We start from the raw sequence: 18,637 nt of genomic DNA, 5'->3' as shown, positions 1-18,637 counted from the left end.
TAGAAGTTATGGAGTTGGTTAAAAAGCAGCTCTACTATATCAGGGTTCTGAGGTGGCATTTCTGCATTTCTCTTGGCTTAACCCTTATAGTTTACAAGATGGCTGTCTCAGCTACAAAGAGGAAGAAAAAGGGTATATTTCCTTAGGATTTTGTTGTTGTTAGGGAAGAAAACTTTTTTATGGGCCCTCTCTAATGTCACTGAACAGGATTGGGATCAGAAACAGGATCTTGACTATGTTTATCTGCAAGGAAGTTGGGCAAATGTAGAATCTGAGGTTTTCCAACTTTATACTGGTGTGCTCTGTGTATGAAAAAAGGAGTGGGTGGGGTAGGGATTACTGTTAGGTAGCCACCAAGAGTAACCACAGATGACAATATGGTTAGTAGTAAAAAGGTCAAGGAAGAGATCAATTTAAAGGATAGATTATAAGGGAAGGAGGCATTAAAAATGACTCCAGGTTTAGGTGGTGAATGAAAAGAAGGTAATGCCATTTACCAAAATGCATTTTCCAATCTGAAATTGAATTGCATCCTTACTCTCTTACTTGAATCACTTACTCACTTGACTCTAAAGCTCTATCCCTCATACCTTATATTCCCACTTTCAAATCATGAAAATGGAGGAGGCATTTGAAAGTAGTACAGTGGCTTTTAAATGCTACTCCCAGGACCGGTGCCAACTTGCTGCTTAAGAATCACTTGGGAGCTTGTTAAATAAATCAGACTCTGGGAATTGATATTTTTAGGTCTGGGATTTGACCATCAATTTTGCTAACAAGCTTCCCAGGTGATTCTGATATACAGCTAGCTAGGTTTGGGCACTCTTGGTAGGAAAAGTGTGGGCTTTGGATTTAGGCAAACCTAAATTTACATCCTAATTTGTCACTTAACTGTATGAACTTGGGTAAGGCATTTCACCTCTCAGAGCTCAGGTTCCTCATCTGTGGAAATGTGTAATAGTAAAAATAACAGCTACTTTATAGAGCTTTTGTGGGAAATATAGAGATATTATACATGTAACACTGTAAGGATGCCTGGCACTAGTGGTTAGGGTTTAGTTCATAACATTATGTATGATAGCCTATAATAAGTAGTGAGTATTTGATTTAGCACAGAAACACAGATTTCTGTACAACTACAACAACAACAACAACAAAAGCAGAATATAATAAATCACTTCTTTTGCTGCATAGTATCCATGTTAATCAATAGCTGATTCCCTTTTGACACAGCCAGATGTCTTTTAGTCTTGATCATCTTTTCTTTTTTTTTTTTTTTTGATCATATTTTCTTAACTGCTTTTTTGGCTGTGTCTGTTCTGTGTAATTTATATAACTTAAAAAATTGGCTAATATACCAAAATCTCTAAATCCAATTTCTGTGAAATATGTTACTTATTTAATAGAGGATATTTTTCACAGTGATCTCATATTAAACCTTATACTGGACATGATTTTTTGTTCTTGAACAAACAAAAAGGCAATATCAATTCAGATAAAAGTATTAAGTGCACATTAAGGATTATTTTGTTAATCTCAAAGTTTATGTTATGAGGTTACCTGGGTTGTTAATTGAGATGTAATTTTGGATGGTGGTTTTGTGTAGTAAAAAACCACTTGGTGAGAATGAATGTTTATTTTTCCTCTTTCAATGCATACAGAGATGCTGGTGGAAAGAAGTAAGTCACTAACATTACGTCCTTACTTTGTGCTAGGAATTGACTTCACTTGCCTCTTTGGAGCAGCATGTTGTAGTTGTTTCTTGCAGACTCTGATGGCACATTGCCTGGGTTCATTTCCCATTTCTCACACTTAGAGCCATCCATACTGGGAGATTTCTTTCTTTCTTTTTTTTTCCACATAAGGTAGTTTATTAAGCAAATAGTGTGTCTTCCTGCAGGGTAAGAGAGAAAATGGGAGGAAAAGAGAGGAAAAGAAAGGGCGCTTGTGAGAGAGAGTGTGAAAGGTGAGGAGGAGAGAGAAGGCGAGTTGGAGAGAGAAAACAAAAGAGGAAAGATGGCGGGGAGCTATCCTTAAGCAGTTCCTTACTTGGGAGATTTCTAACCTTGTGTGCCTTGGTTTCTTCATTGAGTGTTATTGTAGTCCCACCCCAAAGGATTGTTTTGAAGATCAAATAATTATCATAAACAAAGAGTTTAGAAAGTGTCTGGCACATAGTTCAGGGTAACAGATAAATATTCTTTGAGTTTCACAAATTTACACTGGTTTATAATCTTCACAAAAATCCCATAAAGAACTCTCTCTCTTTCTTTTATTTATCTATTTTTTGGTCTGGAAATGTCTTTATTATTGTTTTTAAGCAGGATATGTTCTTAATCTTTATTTTACAGATAAGAAAACTGAGGTTGATTAGGTTATAATTTGTCCATAATCAGGCATCTATTAGTGATACGAATCCTTGTTTGCTTCTTCCTTCATTCTATTATGTCTTTAATATGTTATTTTAAAAAAACCTCTAAAAATAGTAATCACTGAGTGATTCATATGGTACTAAGTAGAATTGATTTTCATTTATCAAAAAAACATTTTTACTACTTGGCAAAATAATTAATGGGTTAACTATTTTTGAACTTTGAGTAAGGTGTTAATATTTTTGAAGGTTCTGCAATTTTTCCTTAATTTAAAATATTGCATCTGTATATTGCAAGAACATTTTAATTGAAGTTAATTATATAATTGTAATTTACCTGAACTTAGGTAATGATATTTTTATAGCATCATTTTGTAAGTAGTAATTACATTGGTACCTTGGGAATTTTCATAGTTTTTCAACTTTATTTTTAATTTGATATAGCGGTATAGTTATGTTTATGTTTGAACAGTACAATTGCTTATTTCACTCATGATTTAATGCAATCTGTGATTAAGTAGATAACCAAGATCTTCAAAGTTCTCGTGTTTTATATAAAATAAAAGCAGTTACATTTACTAATTGAAAACCACTAACATATGATGTAGTATTGACTTGAGATATGTATCTTTTATAAGAATAAGTCAATGTTCTGAATAAGGATCTTAACATCAAATATTAAAATAAAGGGTAAATTTTTAAAAATACATGTATAATGGAGGCATGAAAAAGTGTTAAACTAGATCCTAAAGCCAGTCTTCTATTAGGAATTTTTCATTACTTGCTCTTCCTTTTTACAATAACATAGATTCACACACCACAGTTACCTAATACAATACAATAAAATACTGTGTTGAGATAATCTTGTAGGTAAAAAGCACCACAAGGCTTTCCCCCCTGTGTTTTCTGTATATTTTTAGGTAGAATGTGTTATGCACAACATACCTTGAGGTTTGCAGTTAGAAGCAATACCAATTTTGTTTTGAATAGCTCTTAAGAACCTATTGACTGGTTGTTTCCTCCTCAGGATCCTTTGGCTTACATTTTGAATTTCTTTTGGTAAAGTGCAGCTTGCTGCCAGTAATTCATTCTGTCACTTTGTTCAAAGAAGTTGCAGAATTTGCTTCTGAGTTAGAAAGAGAACAGTTACCCTAATTTTACATTTAATATATTTTTCCTTAATTTCCTTTCATTAATTACATATAGGGTCTCACTAAGTTGCTTAGGGCTTTGCTAGGTTGATGAGACTGGCCTTGTACTTATGATCCTCCTGCCTCAACCTCCTGAGCATGTGCCACTGTACCTGACTTTTTTCTTCAGTAAATTATTTCCCCCTATCCCATCTCCTTGAGGAATAAAGAGCAAGGCAATGTTGGAAGGATCACTGAGAGGATAAGAGTAGAGCATATGGGGTGATGTGTTTCAAAATCAACTCCTTAGCTGCCGAGCTTTTGAGTCTGGAGGTTAGACAAAGTGCTCTGTTAATAGCTGATTCCTGTTTTCTTCACAAGATTTGCTAATAGTAAATCCAATTCTTTTGCTTTGCAGTTTAGTTAAGGACATTCTTAAGGAGTTAATGTTGGTTCTCCAATACCTTTGCTATAGTACTTTGTGGTTTGGGAAAGGTTCTGGTTTAGTTAGAGTTCTAGGTTCCCAGACTTTGATTCAGGCAACACAAAGACTAATTGAAGATGACTGCTTTTTTAGGACTTAGTGTCTATAAGCATCCTTTTCTGCATTTTTGTAACATTTTCATGGTGATGAAAAGCTTTCTAATTTTCTCTGTGTATGAAAACTTTACTAAGGATGTTAAGACTTTTTTTTTTTAATGTATACAGGTCAAGGATTTAAGGCTCTTCTTTCCTTAATCTTAGGTATTTTAGTCCAATTTATTTCTCTCTGTTACTTCCTAAATGAAAATGTGGAGGAGTGGGATAACTGGGTCAAATGGTGGTTCCATTCCAAGTACAAAACTAGATTTCTTCTTATTGTTGTATATCCTGCCTTGGAAAGGAAAACACACACAAAAAAGCCAAACAAAACTTCTGTGTATCTCTTTCATATTTGAAACCCTATTGCAATACTGGGGATCAAGCTCAGTAGAGCCTTGCATACACTGGGTAAGCTCTCTACCACTGAACTGCATCTCCAGCTTTAATTAACTTTTCATGCCATGTTATGGCTTTAATTTTAAAACTTTTAAACAATGTATCTAGTCTATCACATTTTATATAGTATCCCACCATAACCATTTTTTGCATTAGATTTTCTTCCATGAAGTTCCATTTTTCTGGAGTTGAGGTCAATAGAGAAATGGAAATTTATTATATAAGATTTTCTGCAAGAAAACTTATGACCTCCTTCTTAATACCAGAATATTTTTAAGCTATATATGTTATCTGAGTCCTATGACTTCATGTATTAGTATGGAAGTAATCAGGAGAGACAATTTCATGAAATCATAGAAAGATGAAGCTTAAAAGGAGCCGTAGGCATCATGTAGTAACCAATCCTGATATTCTGCAGAGGAACAGTGGTAGTTTGTTAATTCATTCATTCATTCAGCAAATATTATGTACTTCTTATTATTCTAGGTGCTTGGGAATATTCCTGCCCTTATGAAACTTAATCAAATAGATAATTTATATCATAATTAAGTTAAATAGTATGTCAGAAGGTGATAGTTAGTCTAGAATAAAGAGAAGGGAGTGCTTGAGAATGGGTTTATAATTTAAAATAGGGTAAGCTCTATTGAAAAGATGACATTTGAGCAGAGACTTGAAGGAGGTGAGAATATGCAGTGTGACTATCTAGGGGAAGAGTGTGTTAGAGGAAATGGCTAATACAAAGTCCAGTAAGTAGGAAGATGCCTAGCTTACTATTCAGTAGTAAGAAGGCCAATGTGGCTTCTGGAGGGAGAAGCAGAATGGAGTAATAGATGTTGACAATTAATACAATTAGGAGGCAGGAAGTTGGTGGGAAACTGGCTAGATGATCTGGTATCTAGTGGTGAGTAGTTGTGAGGACTTTGGCTTTTACATGAATGAGACGGGGGAGTGGTGGTAATGAAGGGTGTTGAGTAGAATAACATAATCTGACTTATGTTTTAACTGAATCATTCTGGCTGCTCTGTTGAGAAGAGATGCTGGGATAGCATTTCTAGATTTAGCAAATAAAAATATAGAATGCCTTTTAAATTTGAATTGCAGATAAACAATGAGTAATATTTTGAATATGTAGGTTTTATGCAGGTTTATTGACTATTCACTCATATGACAGAATGTTCATTACGTTTTTTTAAAAACATCATTTAAAAGAGAATCTCATCAAAGTTATTTTTGATAAGTGTATATTATTATTGCTGTGATTTTGCTGGTCCCAAGACTTAGGCTCTTATAGAAAATTGTCATGTCTTTCTTATATTATCTACATTTCTGTTTTTTACATTCTGGTCATCTTATATCCTAGAGCTTTGCACATACATTTTGTTGGATCCCAGCTCAAACCTAATGAATCAGAATTTTTAGGGGATCATAAGTGCTTACTATTTTAGGTTCTGTGTATATAGTAGTGAACAAAACATATAAACCCCTTACCTTCCTGAAATTTACATTTTAGTGGGAGAAACAGTAAACAAACAAATGTATAGTATGTTGAATACTGATATAGATACTAAGAAGAAGGAAAAATTGGGAAGGAGAATAGGAGATGTCTTAATGTAGTGTGGAGGGAATTGCAATTTTAGAGTGGCCAGTGAAGCCTTATTACATGATCATGTTTAATTCTTGAAGGAAGTGAGAGAGACACCAGGTGGATATGGCAATGAAATCAAAGGTGGAAGGGTTGGGTGGATGGTTGTTGAATTCCAGGCGAGACCAATAGCAACTGCAGAGTCCTAAGGCAGTAGTATACCTGGTGTGTTTAAGAAACTGCAGAGAGGCAGTGTGTCTGGATTGGAGTGAATGGTGGAGAATAGGTGATGACATAGGAAATAAAGAAAAGTGACTGATGATTGTTAGTGTTCAGGGTTTATGGTTTATGGTAAGTGGGGAAGGAGTTGGGTCCTGGGTGCACTGTTTCTTTATCACTCAAAAGTGAACAGAAGACTAAATGACCTCTTTATGCTCTAAAATAAAATCTTTAACTTAACATCTATTATTTTTCTTCCATTTATTTATTTTTTGAAGTGTATTTTTTAAGAAAAATAGTTTTTAGTTGTCAATGGATCTTTTATTTTACTTATTTATATGTCGTGCTTAGTATTGAACCCAGGGCCTCACACATGCCAGGCAAGTTCTCTACCCCTGAGCCACAACCCCAGCCCCATCTTCCATTTATTCTTTTTGAGTACTTTTCATGGGCTCATCTGTAGTTGTGCTACAGCCAGACTGGTGAACTTTTCCCTTTATGCTGCCCTTGTTCTTTTTTCTTTCCTGAGTGAACTTGAAGACTTAGACAGTCCTTTGATAAACAGTAGGAAATTGTTCTCTTATCACTTTGTTCAACCATTAGTTCTTTTGACAATCAGATCCTTATTTAATCCTAGCTAATAGAATTAGGAAACATGTTTTTCTGTACTACGAGAATGAAATTCTTATGAATGACAGCTTGACATAAAGATAGGAATAAAGAGAAGAAAGTCTTGAATCAACTCAAAATTGAATAAATACCAATTGCCAGTCCAAGATTAAATAGAATATAATGTATGGGGACTTATGGGAGTCGTATCTGGATATTTCTATGGAAAGGACAGCCTTTAGGTAGGTCTTAAAGGAATATTTATTTAGAAATAATTGGGTGGGAGTGCTCTAAGATGTTGTTTTGATGGGTTCTATTAGCAGACGACAGGGATAAAAGGAACATGTCATGAAGCTTTATAGTCTTCTTGAGGGTAAATTCTGTTGGAAGAACAAAGCAGTATCAAAACTGTTGTTGGTTCCTTTGAAATCTGACACAAAAAAGTAAGACTTGTAGGCTCTCAAATTGCAGCTTTCATGCAGTAGTAATGAAACAGTATAATCACTCTGAATAATTCTGCCACCTTTTATAGCTTTCACAGGGTGTTATAAATTATAAAGAGACAAATCCAAAACTCTAAATAGTATCTTAGAGTTTGATCTGTCTTGTTTTATGTCATCTGTTGGGTTTTGAGTACTGCAGGGGAGTCAGAAAAAGAGCATATTGTTAGACACCAACATATTAGGCTATGTTTATGATGTCATTAAAGATGACAGTCACATTTTATAATAGTAAATTTACAGTTATTTTTGCTAATAATAATTTTCTTTTATTTGTTGTGTGTTTTTAAGTCTTTTGTGGTGATTATTCTTTTGAGCCTGGCTGAAATTAAAGATAAAAAAACATAATTGGAACTTTCTTGACTAAATATAATTACTATGGGAAGAGTGATGTGGAAAGGATTCATAAAACTTAGCTAAACACTCAGCTGCATACATTTATTTATAGTCTTCTACCTTTTACATTTATTTTCCTTATAGTGTAAAACTGTTTGGAAGTTTAAATAGAAAGACTGTTTATACATTTAAAATGGACACTTATTTAAAAATAATGGAATAGTCTGGGGTTATGGCTCAGTGGTAGAGCACTTGCCTAGCATATGTGAGGCACTGGGTTCTATTCTCAGCACCATATATAAATAAATGAATAAAATAAAGGTCTATCAAGAACTAAAAAAAAAAAAAAAAAAGAGAAGGCAAGTTGTGCCTTTAAAAAATAAAAATAATGGAGTAAATTATGAAGAATAAATGAAGTGCATTTGGTAGCTTCTGAACATGATTGAATTCTAGACTTGAAAATCTATTTAAGCTTATTTTTATAGCAATGTAATTGTACTGGTCCTGTAGTTGTGCCAGTTTTTGATACCTCGTTTGGAACTTCTAGCAGGAGAGTGCAGCTACTCCAACCAAAGAATGGTTCTCCTTTATCAGGGAAGGTCTTCATCCTCCTAGACCTAGCGCACTGCTTCAGGATGAACACACAGGGAGTGAGAGGGAGGAAGGGGACTCCTGCCTAGCCAACCAGACCAGGTGAATCAACCCTGTCAATCAATGGGGTGACAGATGTTGCAGCCAGATCACACTCACATTCAGCTGTGCCAATTTTAAGTACAGTATGTTTAATCAACATAGACTTTGGATGATGATTTTATTTATGATATATAAAATCTAAGCAAAACATAACTTGGTTCCTGGGAAATGGTCTGAAAAGTGTGCCATTACTTATTTTAAAAAATTATCCAGTTAAGGATGAGGAAGTAAATTTTTACTGAGATAGTTCCTTTGACACTAAAAGAGATGAGTGCACCCTCCCACTTTTGGATCTACCAAAACTACAACTACAACTACATTTTTGGGTAATTGAATAACTTGGTCATGACAAGTTTGTTCTTTAATTTGTGTGTCGACAAACCGTGACCTGTGGATCAAATTCTGCCTATTTTTGTAAAGGTTTTTTGGAACACACCCATGCTGATTCATTTATTTTTGTTTTTAGCTGCTCTGATGCTACGGTGGTGGCATTGTGTAGTTGCCATAGATATCATATGAGCTTCAAGACTTGAAATATTTATTAGTTGGTTCTTTAAGAAACTTTTTGCTCTATATTTAGGTCTTTTGTAGTCAGGTTGCATTAAAGTTCTGGTGGGGGTTAAAAAGTTTAGTATTTTCATGTTTAATTCCCCATTCGGCTGCATCCTAAGGAAGAATACATAAAACAAAGCATAGTTATTATGAGTGTTAATTTCTAGCTTGTTCATCCACAAGTAGGTTTAATGCCATCTTGCAATGTTGCTGTAAGGAGTAAATAGGAAGTGTAAATAGAATGTTTAGATTAGTGTCTGACACCCAGAAAGAATTCAAGCAATGAGATATAATCAGGGAAAGTCTTGGTGTTTGGGTGATTTAAAGTGGTATGTTTTTAGTTTCTGATTTGTCCAAGTTAGTTGTAGGAGCCCAGTTTATCCAGGGTCTTGATATAACCTCACTGATTAATTTCCCTTCATTCTGTCTTCCTTCTTTCTTACCTCTCCTCTCCTCCTTCCCATCTTCATATTTTCTTCCTGTTTCCTTTTTTTATACCTTTATTTTTGTTTATTTTAAATTTGATTTAATTTTAATAATTAAAGTTAATTTTATTTGTTTTTTAATTTATGCTGAGAATTGAACCCAGGGCTTCACACGTGCTAAGTGAGCACTCTGCCACTGAGCCATGACCCCAGCCCTCCTTTTTGATATACAGAAGCATTGGGACTAAATTTGGGGATTATTCCTAGAGAGAATATGCAGAGAGCCTCAAACAGAATATTCTCTATTTTTATTATTTCCCTTTTCTAGGAAGCAGAGGAACTCCAAAATCTTGTGGTCTCCCTCTCCTTCTTTATTTTTGTATGATAATGTATATTGGCCGCTATCTGGGTAGTATACGTAAAATCCACTCCTATCATAGTAAATGTTAGGGCAGATATTTAGTTTTTTCTTGAACTATGGTACCAAAGGTTCACTTTTAGGCAGGTCTGTTTCTTCTAGAAGGCAGGATAGATGATATATCATCCATACGATTTTAAAGGAAACTTGAAGATCTAGTGATGATGAAATTGACAGTCATGTTAGAACTCTTGGTTATTATTTTGTAAAAACATAAACTTAAAAGGCTAAGTTATTTTGCTTGATAGCTATTGTTAGAAGAGCAGTGTTACACTCTGGACCTAACCCCTTCAAGTTACTGTAAAATCAACATTGTATAAATAAGAGAAGAAAGAAAAATAATCTTAAAATACTTTTGTTTCTATTAGTATTTATTATTATTTTATGGTAGTTTTTAGTTGTAGGTATCACAGAAAACATACAGGATAGAGACAAAAATCTAGGTTGATACACCATCAGTAGACCCTTAGATAATAGATTAACAATTAGTCATATTTTAAAAAGGTTTTAGGTAGGTTCCTCATTTGAAATCTTATTATTCACAGTAAATTTATTCTATTTTAATCCAATTCTCTTGTTTATTAAATATGTCAGAATTTCTCATAGGATGTTCTGACCTTTTTAAAGCTAATATCTAAAGGCATTAGACCTAAATTTTATAAACTGCCATCCTTAATCAGTTTATTTATTATTTTCTCATTTATTTTATAGTGAGCCAAGATTTTGATATAGACAAGTTTTAGTCCTATTTTTTCCCTATGAGGACACTAAGTCACATAGGGAAACTATTTATTTTTTTATTTTTATTTTTTTTTAGAATTGCAAGTTGTATCAGCATAAAGTTAGAAATGTTAAGTGTTGAATTTACCTTATTTTATGTATTTATAAGGACGAGACAATAAAGTTTAAAAAGCAGTTTTGTGCCTGTAAATAGGTAGATAGAACATGGAAGAAAAGGGATTGTTTCAGTTTAAAAAAAATTTGCTGAGAAATGAACTAAACATACTTCTCAAAAGAAGTACAAATAGGGCCTGGGGTTGTGGCTCAGTGATGGAGAACTTGCCTGGCACATGTGGGGCACTGGGTTTGATTCTCAGCACCACATTAAAAAAATAAAATAAAGATAGTGTGTCCATCTACAACTGAAAATATTTTTTTAAAAAGAAGTACAAATGGCCAAGAATTACTATTATTTTTTGTTAGAGCTTAATGGTAGTTGGGTTCATCCTGACAAACCCACACAGGCCCAATTATATAAAAAAAGTTCAACATCACCCGCCGTCAGGAAAATGCAAATCAAAAACTACATTGAGATTTCATCTCATTCTATTCAGAGTGACAGTCATCAAGAACACAAATAGCAATAAATGCTGGCAAAGGATGCAGGAAAAGGGAACCTCTGTACACTGTTGGTGGGAATGTAAGTTAGTATAGCTACTATGGACATCAGAATGGAGGTTCCTCAGAAAACTAAAAATGAAACTCACAATGATCCAGCTATATATACCACTCCTTAATATCTATCCAAAAGAACTAAAGACATATTTTAGAGATAACGTGTATCTCTAAATGTATGATACATTTATTGCAGCACAATTCACAATAGCTAAGTTATGGACAACCTAAGTGTCTGTCAGCAGATGAATGAATAAAGAAAATGTAGTATATATACACAATGGAGTTTTATTCAGCCAAAAAAAGAATGAAATTATGTTATTTGCAGGAAAATGGATGGAACTGGGGAGTATTAAGTGAAATAAACCAGATTCAGAAAAGTGCCATATGTTTCTCTCATGTGTGGAAACTAGAGAGAAGAAAGGAAAAAAACAGGGGGGGGGGTGTGAGCGGGTGGGGGATCTCATGAAAATAGGAGAGAGACCTTTAGGGTAGACTAAGGGAAGGAGGGAGCTAGGGAGAGGAAAAGTGGGCAAGGGGAATTGATTATCAAATTATATGTTTATATAAATATGCCACAATTAAATTCTCTATTCTGTATAATTATTTTGCCCCAGTAAAATTTTTTAAAAAAATTTGAGAGTTTTATCTTGGCAGGATATGTGGAGAGTGGAAGAAGAATTGTGAGTCTTGGTAAAAATAGTTTTAGCATTATGCTTTCTTTTGAGAAAAACTAATAATAGATTGATTTGGGGGAGAGGGAAAACAAGAGATAATTATTTGGGAATAATGAATTTTGTTTTCTGTTCCTTGACTAATTACTGATTAGCAGAGACCAGTGAAGATATTCTTCCCTTTGGCACCTGGATATGTTATCAAAGAAAACAGTTTTTAGTTGTTTATGAATCCTCCAGAAGACCTAGGATGTTTGACTGATACTTATATGTAAGAGGTTGTCCGTTATGTCTGCCAGTATCCTTGCTAGCCAGATCTTTTATGCCAGATCTGCATTAGAAATTTCTCACTTATTTTGGGAAGTTCTTATTTCCATAATCTTTTTTCATTTTGTATTCTCTGGTGTACTTTCCAAAAGTTAATACTACATCTTGTGGTTTTGTTTGCCATAGTAAATCATTATTTTAGCTTTGTTTGCATATTACTTGTTAGTTCTCAGAATCATGTTTAGATCATAAGTTCTTAGTCGTCTTGTGATTGTATGAGAGACCTAAACTACATAAAGCGTGTGTAGTGGATGGGAGACCCAAGCTACGAAACATAAAGCATGTGGAGTGGATTTTTCTTGTCAGTTATGCAGAAGATATTAGTAAATAAAAAAGAATTTACCCTGAGCAATTTATGCTTTCACTTAGTGTTGCTTTGAAGGTTTAGGTTATGATTTTGGAATATTTTACAAATTTTCTTTTCAGTAGCCTGACTTATTACTGTGTACTTTATTTTTGATGGAAGAATGGGAATAATCTTATGGTAAATTCTGTTTTCTTACAGTCAAAGGCCATTGGTTTGTTAGATGTAGATGTGTATGGTCCTTCAATTCCAAAAATGATGAATCTGAAAGGAAATCCAGAATTATCACAAAGTAAGTAAGAAGAGATAAATATTATAATAATAGTTGGACTTTTATATAGTATCTACTGGGTGTAATCACTGTGCCAGATACCAGGTGTACTTTATACATCATGTCATATAGTGATTCAGAAATCAGATGTGGTACCAGATTATCTGGGTTTGAATCTCAGCTCTGTCACTGATTGTGTGCCTATGAGTAAATTGTTTAGCCTCTTAGTACCTTGGTTCCCTGTATGTAAAACAGGCTAACCTTTGCTATGAGAATTAATATATTTGTAATGCATTTGGTACAGTTCTGGCAAATAGTTAATGGTCAAATACGATAGATTTTCATCAGTCTCTTTACATTAAATGTGTGGATGTGTTGGAAATATTTGAATAGAAAAAATATTTGGGTTAGGACAGATGAAAATTATTTTCTTCAAACAGATTTTTGTCAGATTTTTCCTAAAGCATTTTCACAGAAGCCAAAAACATTGGTTCCTCTCTCAGATTCTTTATTGCCATTAAGAGGAAGAAGTAATTTTTTGAACAAATCTTTAATGGTTACTGTTTTTGTTATTACATTTTCTTGTAAGGCTAGCAAATATAAAATTTTAAGAATAAGGAAATTCTGTGGTCAAGAAAAAGAAGAATTGGAAAAACGTAATTTTTCTTGAACAAATTTATGTCAAATTGGTTTAATAAAATTGATTTGTAATTTATTACAATTATTACACAATTGAATAATTTTTTTTTTGTTTCTTATTGGCCTTCTTATTTTCCATAAGTCAGGGACAAAATGACTACATTTACTAATGGATATGGATATTTATTGGATTATCTGTATAATAGAAATATTATTTTTGTTATTAAAAGTTATTTAGACAGTTAATTCAGGTGCTTTCATTTGTAGCTTATTTGTGGAGTAACTTATAATGTTAAAATATGTTTAATTCTTTATGAGACAGTAAGGTTCTCTGTCACATTCTCCAGAAAGCTTGAAGATCTAGTGACTAAAATTGACTTTAGCAGTTGTTTTCTTGTTCCATGAAAATATAAACTTAAAAAGCTGTTATTCTCGTTTCTTTGCTCTTGCCTCTTAGTGCAACACATACTTAGTTTGCAAATATATGACATGAACCAAGTCGACAAACTTTCACAAAGGAGTAATGAATTTGTGTACTCTAAATGATAGAGTCCTCATGCCTGTCTCTTGATTAAAGTGATGTGAGAACTGGTGCACGCAGCCGTGAGTGATGGCAGAACAGAGCCCTCCGTGTCAGCCTTTCTTAAGTAGTCTATTCATTCTATGCCAACGTAAATCCTTGAAGTGAACTTTAATTTCTTTCCTCTTGTTTTACTCAAGCTGTAATCTTAAATTTGATGTTTGCAAATTGGCTGCCATTAAGTAGGCTTTCTGGTAAAGATCAGATACTGGAAATCTTGGAAAGCGTTGGGGGAAAAACCTTTTTTGTGTTGACAAGCTGATCTTAAGTTCCTCAGGAAATAAATTGAAAGATTTAGACATTCACTTAAAATAATGTGGATTTTTAAAAACCCAACTTACAAATTATTTTTGAATCTTAAGAAAACCTGCTACCATACTAATTGGCATCATTTTGACATTTCTACATTTTATCATGTTAATTTATCCTGTTTCACTCTCTATTCCAGAAAACACAAAGAAATGTAAAATTACCTAATTAACAATGAAGAAAAACTGTGAATAACTTGTTTTCAGAAGTTCAGGTTTTAGGGAGACAGACCAGCTTTTAGGCGTTCCTCTGTTCCTGGATTGAGCTGGACAACCTTAGAGGGAGTAGGACTTCAGCATTGTCTCTTCTCTTCATTATTTAAATAGATTATGATAATGTAACTTTCATCAGTTTGTTTATTTTAAAACTCCATGGTAGGGTTGATAGCTCTTACATTTATCCACATTCTCTTCATGTCTTTTATCTATTTGGAGAAGTTGTAGAACAATTAGAACATTTTGGAGGGCATATATTTTACAATTATGACATTTTAGCCTTGATTATCAAGAGAAATTTTATATCTGATTTTAGAAAAATGAAATTCAATGATTAGAGAAGAAATTTAAGTTTATAGTACTTTTGGATTCCTTAGGCTGAGAATGTTTCTATAAGTTTAAAATTACAGTAGTGATTTCTTTGTTAGTGTACAAAATTTTGGTAATGGGAGGTTCAGCCAGTTTGTTGAAAGGGTATTATTGTAGAAAAACAAACTGATTGACAAATTGTATGACTGCACATGACCAGTTGCTTTGGGAACCCAATGGAATTTAGAATAAAATGTATGTGTGGTTGGGGAAACTAGCATCTAAATCTGAATATAATCCCCCCTTTTTAAAACAAAAGAACAAATGCCAGTTTGTTCTCTCCATGTAAAATTTCAAAGTTATATAATATTCAAATTTTGTGTTGTCTTGTAGCCAAACTACAGTTCTTATAATTATTTGACTAGAAAGTTTTCAGTTAAAGTAGAAAATGAATATTAAATAATAGTTGCACTCAGATGTATTGCTACACTCCCCAATGTAATATTCTTTATTATGATCAGGTTGAGGGCTTTCATTAAGTGTTTTAGTCAACTTTTTTGTCGATGCCACTAAAAGTAGCGACCAGCACAATTGTAGAGAAGGAAAAGTGTATTTGGAGGCTCATGGTTTCTAAGGTCTCAATCCATAAACTGCAGACTCCGTTCATCTGGGCTCAAGGTGAGACTGAACATCATGGCAGAAGAGTGTGGCAGAGGGAAGTAGCTCACATAATGATCAGGAAGCAGAGAAAGAGGTCTCCACTTGCCAGATATAAATATATAACCCAAAGCCACACCCCAAATTCCCACCTCCTTCAACCACATCCTACCACTTCAGTTGCCACTCAGTTAATTACTCAGTTAATTCCTAATAGGGGATTAATTCACAGATTAGGTTAAGACTCACAATCCAATCATTTCTCCTCTGAAGCTTCTTGCCTTGTTTCACATATGAGCTTTGGGGGGATACCTTGACATCCAAACCCTAACACTTAAACTTTCTGAAATGACTTACTGGTAAAAATCTCTGCTTTCTTTCATAGTTTTGTGATGATGTCACTTTTGGTATACTTGGAAATTTGTTACCAAGTTTTGTTGAAGAGTGTCTTTTAAAGTATTAAAATTTTAAGAGCTGTGGAGAGAGGTTACTAAAATAGAAATGTCAAGCAATTTTATTGAGGATGACACTTACTAATGATGAAATGTGAGACTTTTTTGAGTGGGATCCATGTGTCCTTTCTATTGTTGTGGGATAATAATTTGCATTCACATTACAGTTTTCTGCTTTAAGGAATTAAGCTTTTATTTCAAATTTAGGAATATGTGTGTATGTGACCTCATGAGAATTTGTGGAAAATCAACTTGGACAAATATGACCTTTTATAATAGCATCTATCCCTGGTAAAACTATGAGGAAGAGACTAAGATTCTTTCTTTCTTTCTTTTTTTTTGGTACCAGGAATTGAACGCAGGGGTGCTCAACCACTGAGCCACATCCTCAGCTGTATTTTGTATTTTATTTAGAGATAGGGTCTCACTGAGTTGCTTAGCATGTTACTGTTGCCGTGCCTGGCTTTGAACTCACGATCCTCCTGACTCAGCTTCCTGAGCCACTGGGATTATAGGCATGCACCACTGCACCCAGCAGACTAAGATATTTTAAAGGTAATTTAAGTGTGTACAGGATGAGAATCGGCTCTAGTTATTCCTGAATTTACCATGTTGTGTCCTGCAGGGAAGAGATTTAGGGATGTTGGTGAAGTTGTTGATATGTATGGGCACATTTTTTTTTTTTTTTTGGAGTTTTTAGTACTTTATTAGTGTTTGACATTCCAGCAATTGTTCCTAGATGTAGCCTCGGGTGAATCTGTTTTTTTTTTTTTTTTTTTTTTTTTTTTTTATTGTAAACAAATGGGATACATGTTGTTTCTCTGTTTGTACATGGCGTAAAGGCATACCATTTGTGTAATCCTAAATTTACATAGAGTAATGTTGTTTGATTCATTCTGTTATTTTTTCCCTTCCCCCTACCCCTCCCACCCCTCTTTACCCTCTATACAGTACTTCCTTCCTCCATACTTGCCCTCCTCCCTAACCCTAACTCTAACCCTAACACTAACCCTTCCCTCCCCCCCATTATATGTCATCCTCCACTTATTAGCGATATCATTCGTCCTTTGGCTTTTTGATATTGGCTTATCTCACTTAGCATGATATTCTCCAATTTCATCCATTTGCCTGCAAATGCCATAATTTTATCATTCTTTATGGCTGAGTAATATTCCATTGTATATATATACCACAGTTTCTTTATCCACTCATCAATTGAAGGGCATCTAGGTTGGTTCCACAGTCTGGCTATTGTGAATTGAACATTGATGTGGCTGTGTCTCTGTAGTATGCTGATTTTAAGTCCTTTGGGTATAGGCCAAGGAGTGGGATAGATGGGTCAAATGGCGGGTCCATTCCAAGTTTTCTAAGGAATCTCCACACTGCTTTCCAGAGTGGCTGCACTAATTTGCAACCCCACCAGCAATGTATGAGTGTACCTTTCTCCCCACATCCTCGCCAACACCTGTTGTTGCTCGTATTCTTGATAATCGCCATTCTAATTGGGGTGAGATGGAATCTTAGGGTGGTTTTGATTTGCATTTCTCTTATTACTAGAGATGTTGAACATTTTTCCATATGTTTGTTGATTGCTTGTAGATCTTCTTCTGTGAAGTGTCTATTCATTTCCTTAGCCCATTTGTCGACTGGATTATTTGAATTCTTGGAGTAAAGTTTTTTGAGTTCTTTATATATTCTGGAGATTAGTGCTCTATCTGAAGTATGATTGGCAAAGATATTCTCCCATTCTGTAGGCTCTTTCTTCGCATTGCTGATAGTTTCCTTTGCTGAGAGAAAGCTTTTTAGTTTGAATCTATCCCAGTGGTTGATTCTAGCTTTTATTTCTTGTGCTATGGGAGTCCTGTTAAGGAAGTCTGGTCCTAGACCAACAAGGTGAAGATTTGGACCTACTTTTTCTTCTATAATCTGCAGGGTCTCTGGTCTGATTCCGAGGTCCTTAATCCATTTTGAGTTTAGTTTCGTGCATGGTGAGAGATAGGGGTTTAGTTTCATTCTGTTGCATATGGATTTCCAATTCTCCCAGCACCATTTGTTAAAGAGGCTATCTTTTCTCCATTGCATATTTTTGGCCCCTTTGTCTAGTATGAGAAAATTGTATTTATTTGGGTTTGTGTCCGTGTCCTCTATTCTGTACCATTGATCTACCTTTCTATTTTGGTACCAATACCATGCCGTTTTTGTTACTATTGCTTTGTAGTAGAGTTGAAGATCTGGTATTGCAATACCCCCTGTTTCACTCTTCCTGCTAAGGATTGCTTTAGCTATTCTGGGTTTCTTATTCTTCCAGATGAATTTCATAATTGCCTGCTCTATTTCTGTAAGGTACGTCATTGGGATTTTAATTGGAATTGCATTGAATTTGTATAGCACTTCAGGTAGTATGGCCATTTTGACAATATTAATTCTTCCTATCCAAGAACATGGAAGATCTTTCCATCTTCTAAGGTGTTCTTTAATTTCTTTCTTTAGTGTTGTATAGTTCTCATTGTAGAGGTCTTTCACCTCTTTTGTGAGATTGATTCCCAAGTATTTTATTTTTTCCGAGGCTATTTTGAATGGGGTAGTTTTCCTAATTTCTCTTTCTGAAGATTCATCACTTATGTATAAAAATGCGTTGGATTTATGGGCATTGATCTTGTAACCTGCTACTTTACTGAAATCACTTATGACT

The 18,637-nt window shown here is 34.3% G+C and overlaps 1 protein-coding gene across 2 annotated transcripts in view; it reads left to right on the top strand.

Moving 5' to 3' along the window:
• Positions 1 to 18,637, top strand: part of NUBPL (NUBP iron-sulfur cluster assembly factor, mitochondrial) — a 278,977-nt gene that overhangs the window by 41,030 nt on the left and 219,310 nt on the right. For both annotated transcript variants that reach the window (XR_013761865.1, XM_079127236.1), the window contains exon 4: positions 12,715 to 12,805. Coding sequence is in view for 1 of the 2 variants with exons in the window: in XM_079127236.1 (XP_078983362.1) it covers positions 12,715 to 12,805 (91 nt within the window). In the remaining variant the exon portion in view is untranslated. The remainder of the gene's footprint in view (positions 1 to 12,714; positions 12,806 to 18,637) is intronic.

This window comes from Sciurus vulgaris, assembly GCF_902686455.1.
Source record: "Sciurus vulgaris genome assembly, chromosome: 2".
In the NCBI taxonomy this organism is placed as follows: domain Eukaryota; kingdom Metazoa; phylum Chordata; class Mammalia; order Rodentia; family Sciuridae; genus Sciurus; species Sciurus vulgaris.
Note: the sequence above shows the minus strand (reverse complement) of the source record. Positions and strands in the feature narration are given on the sequence as shown.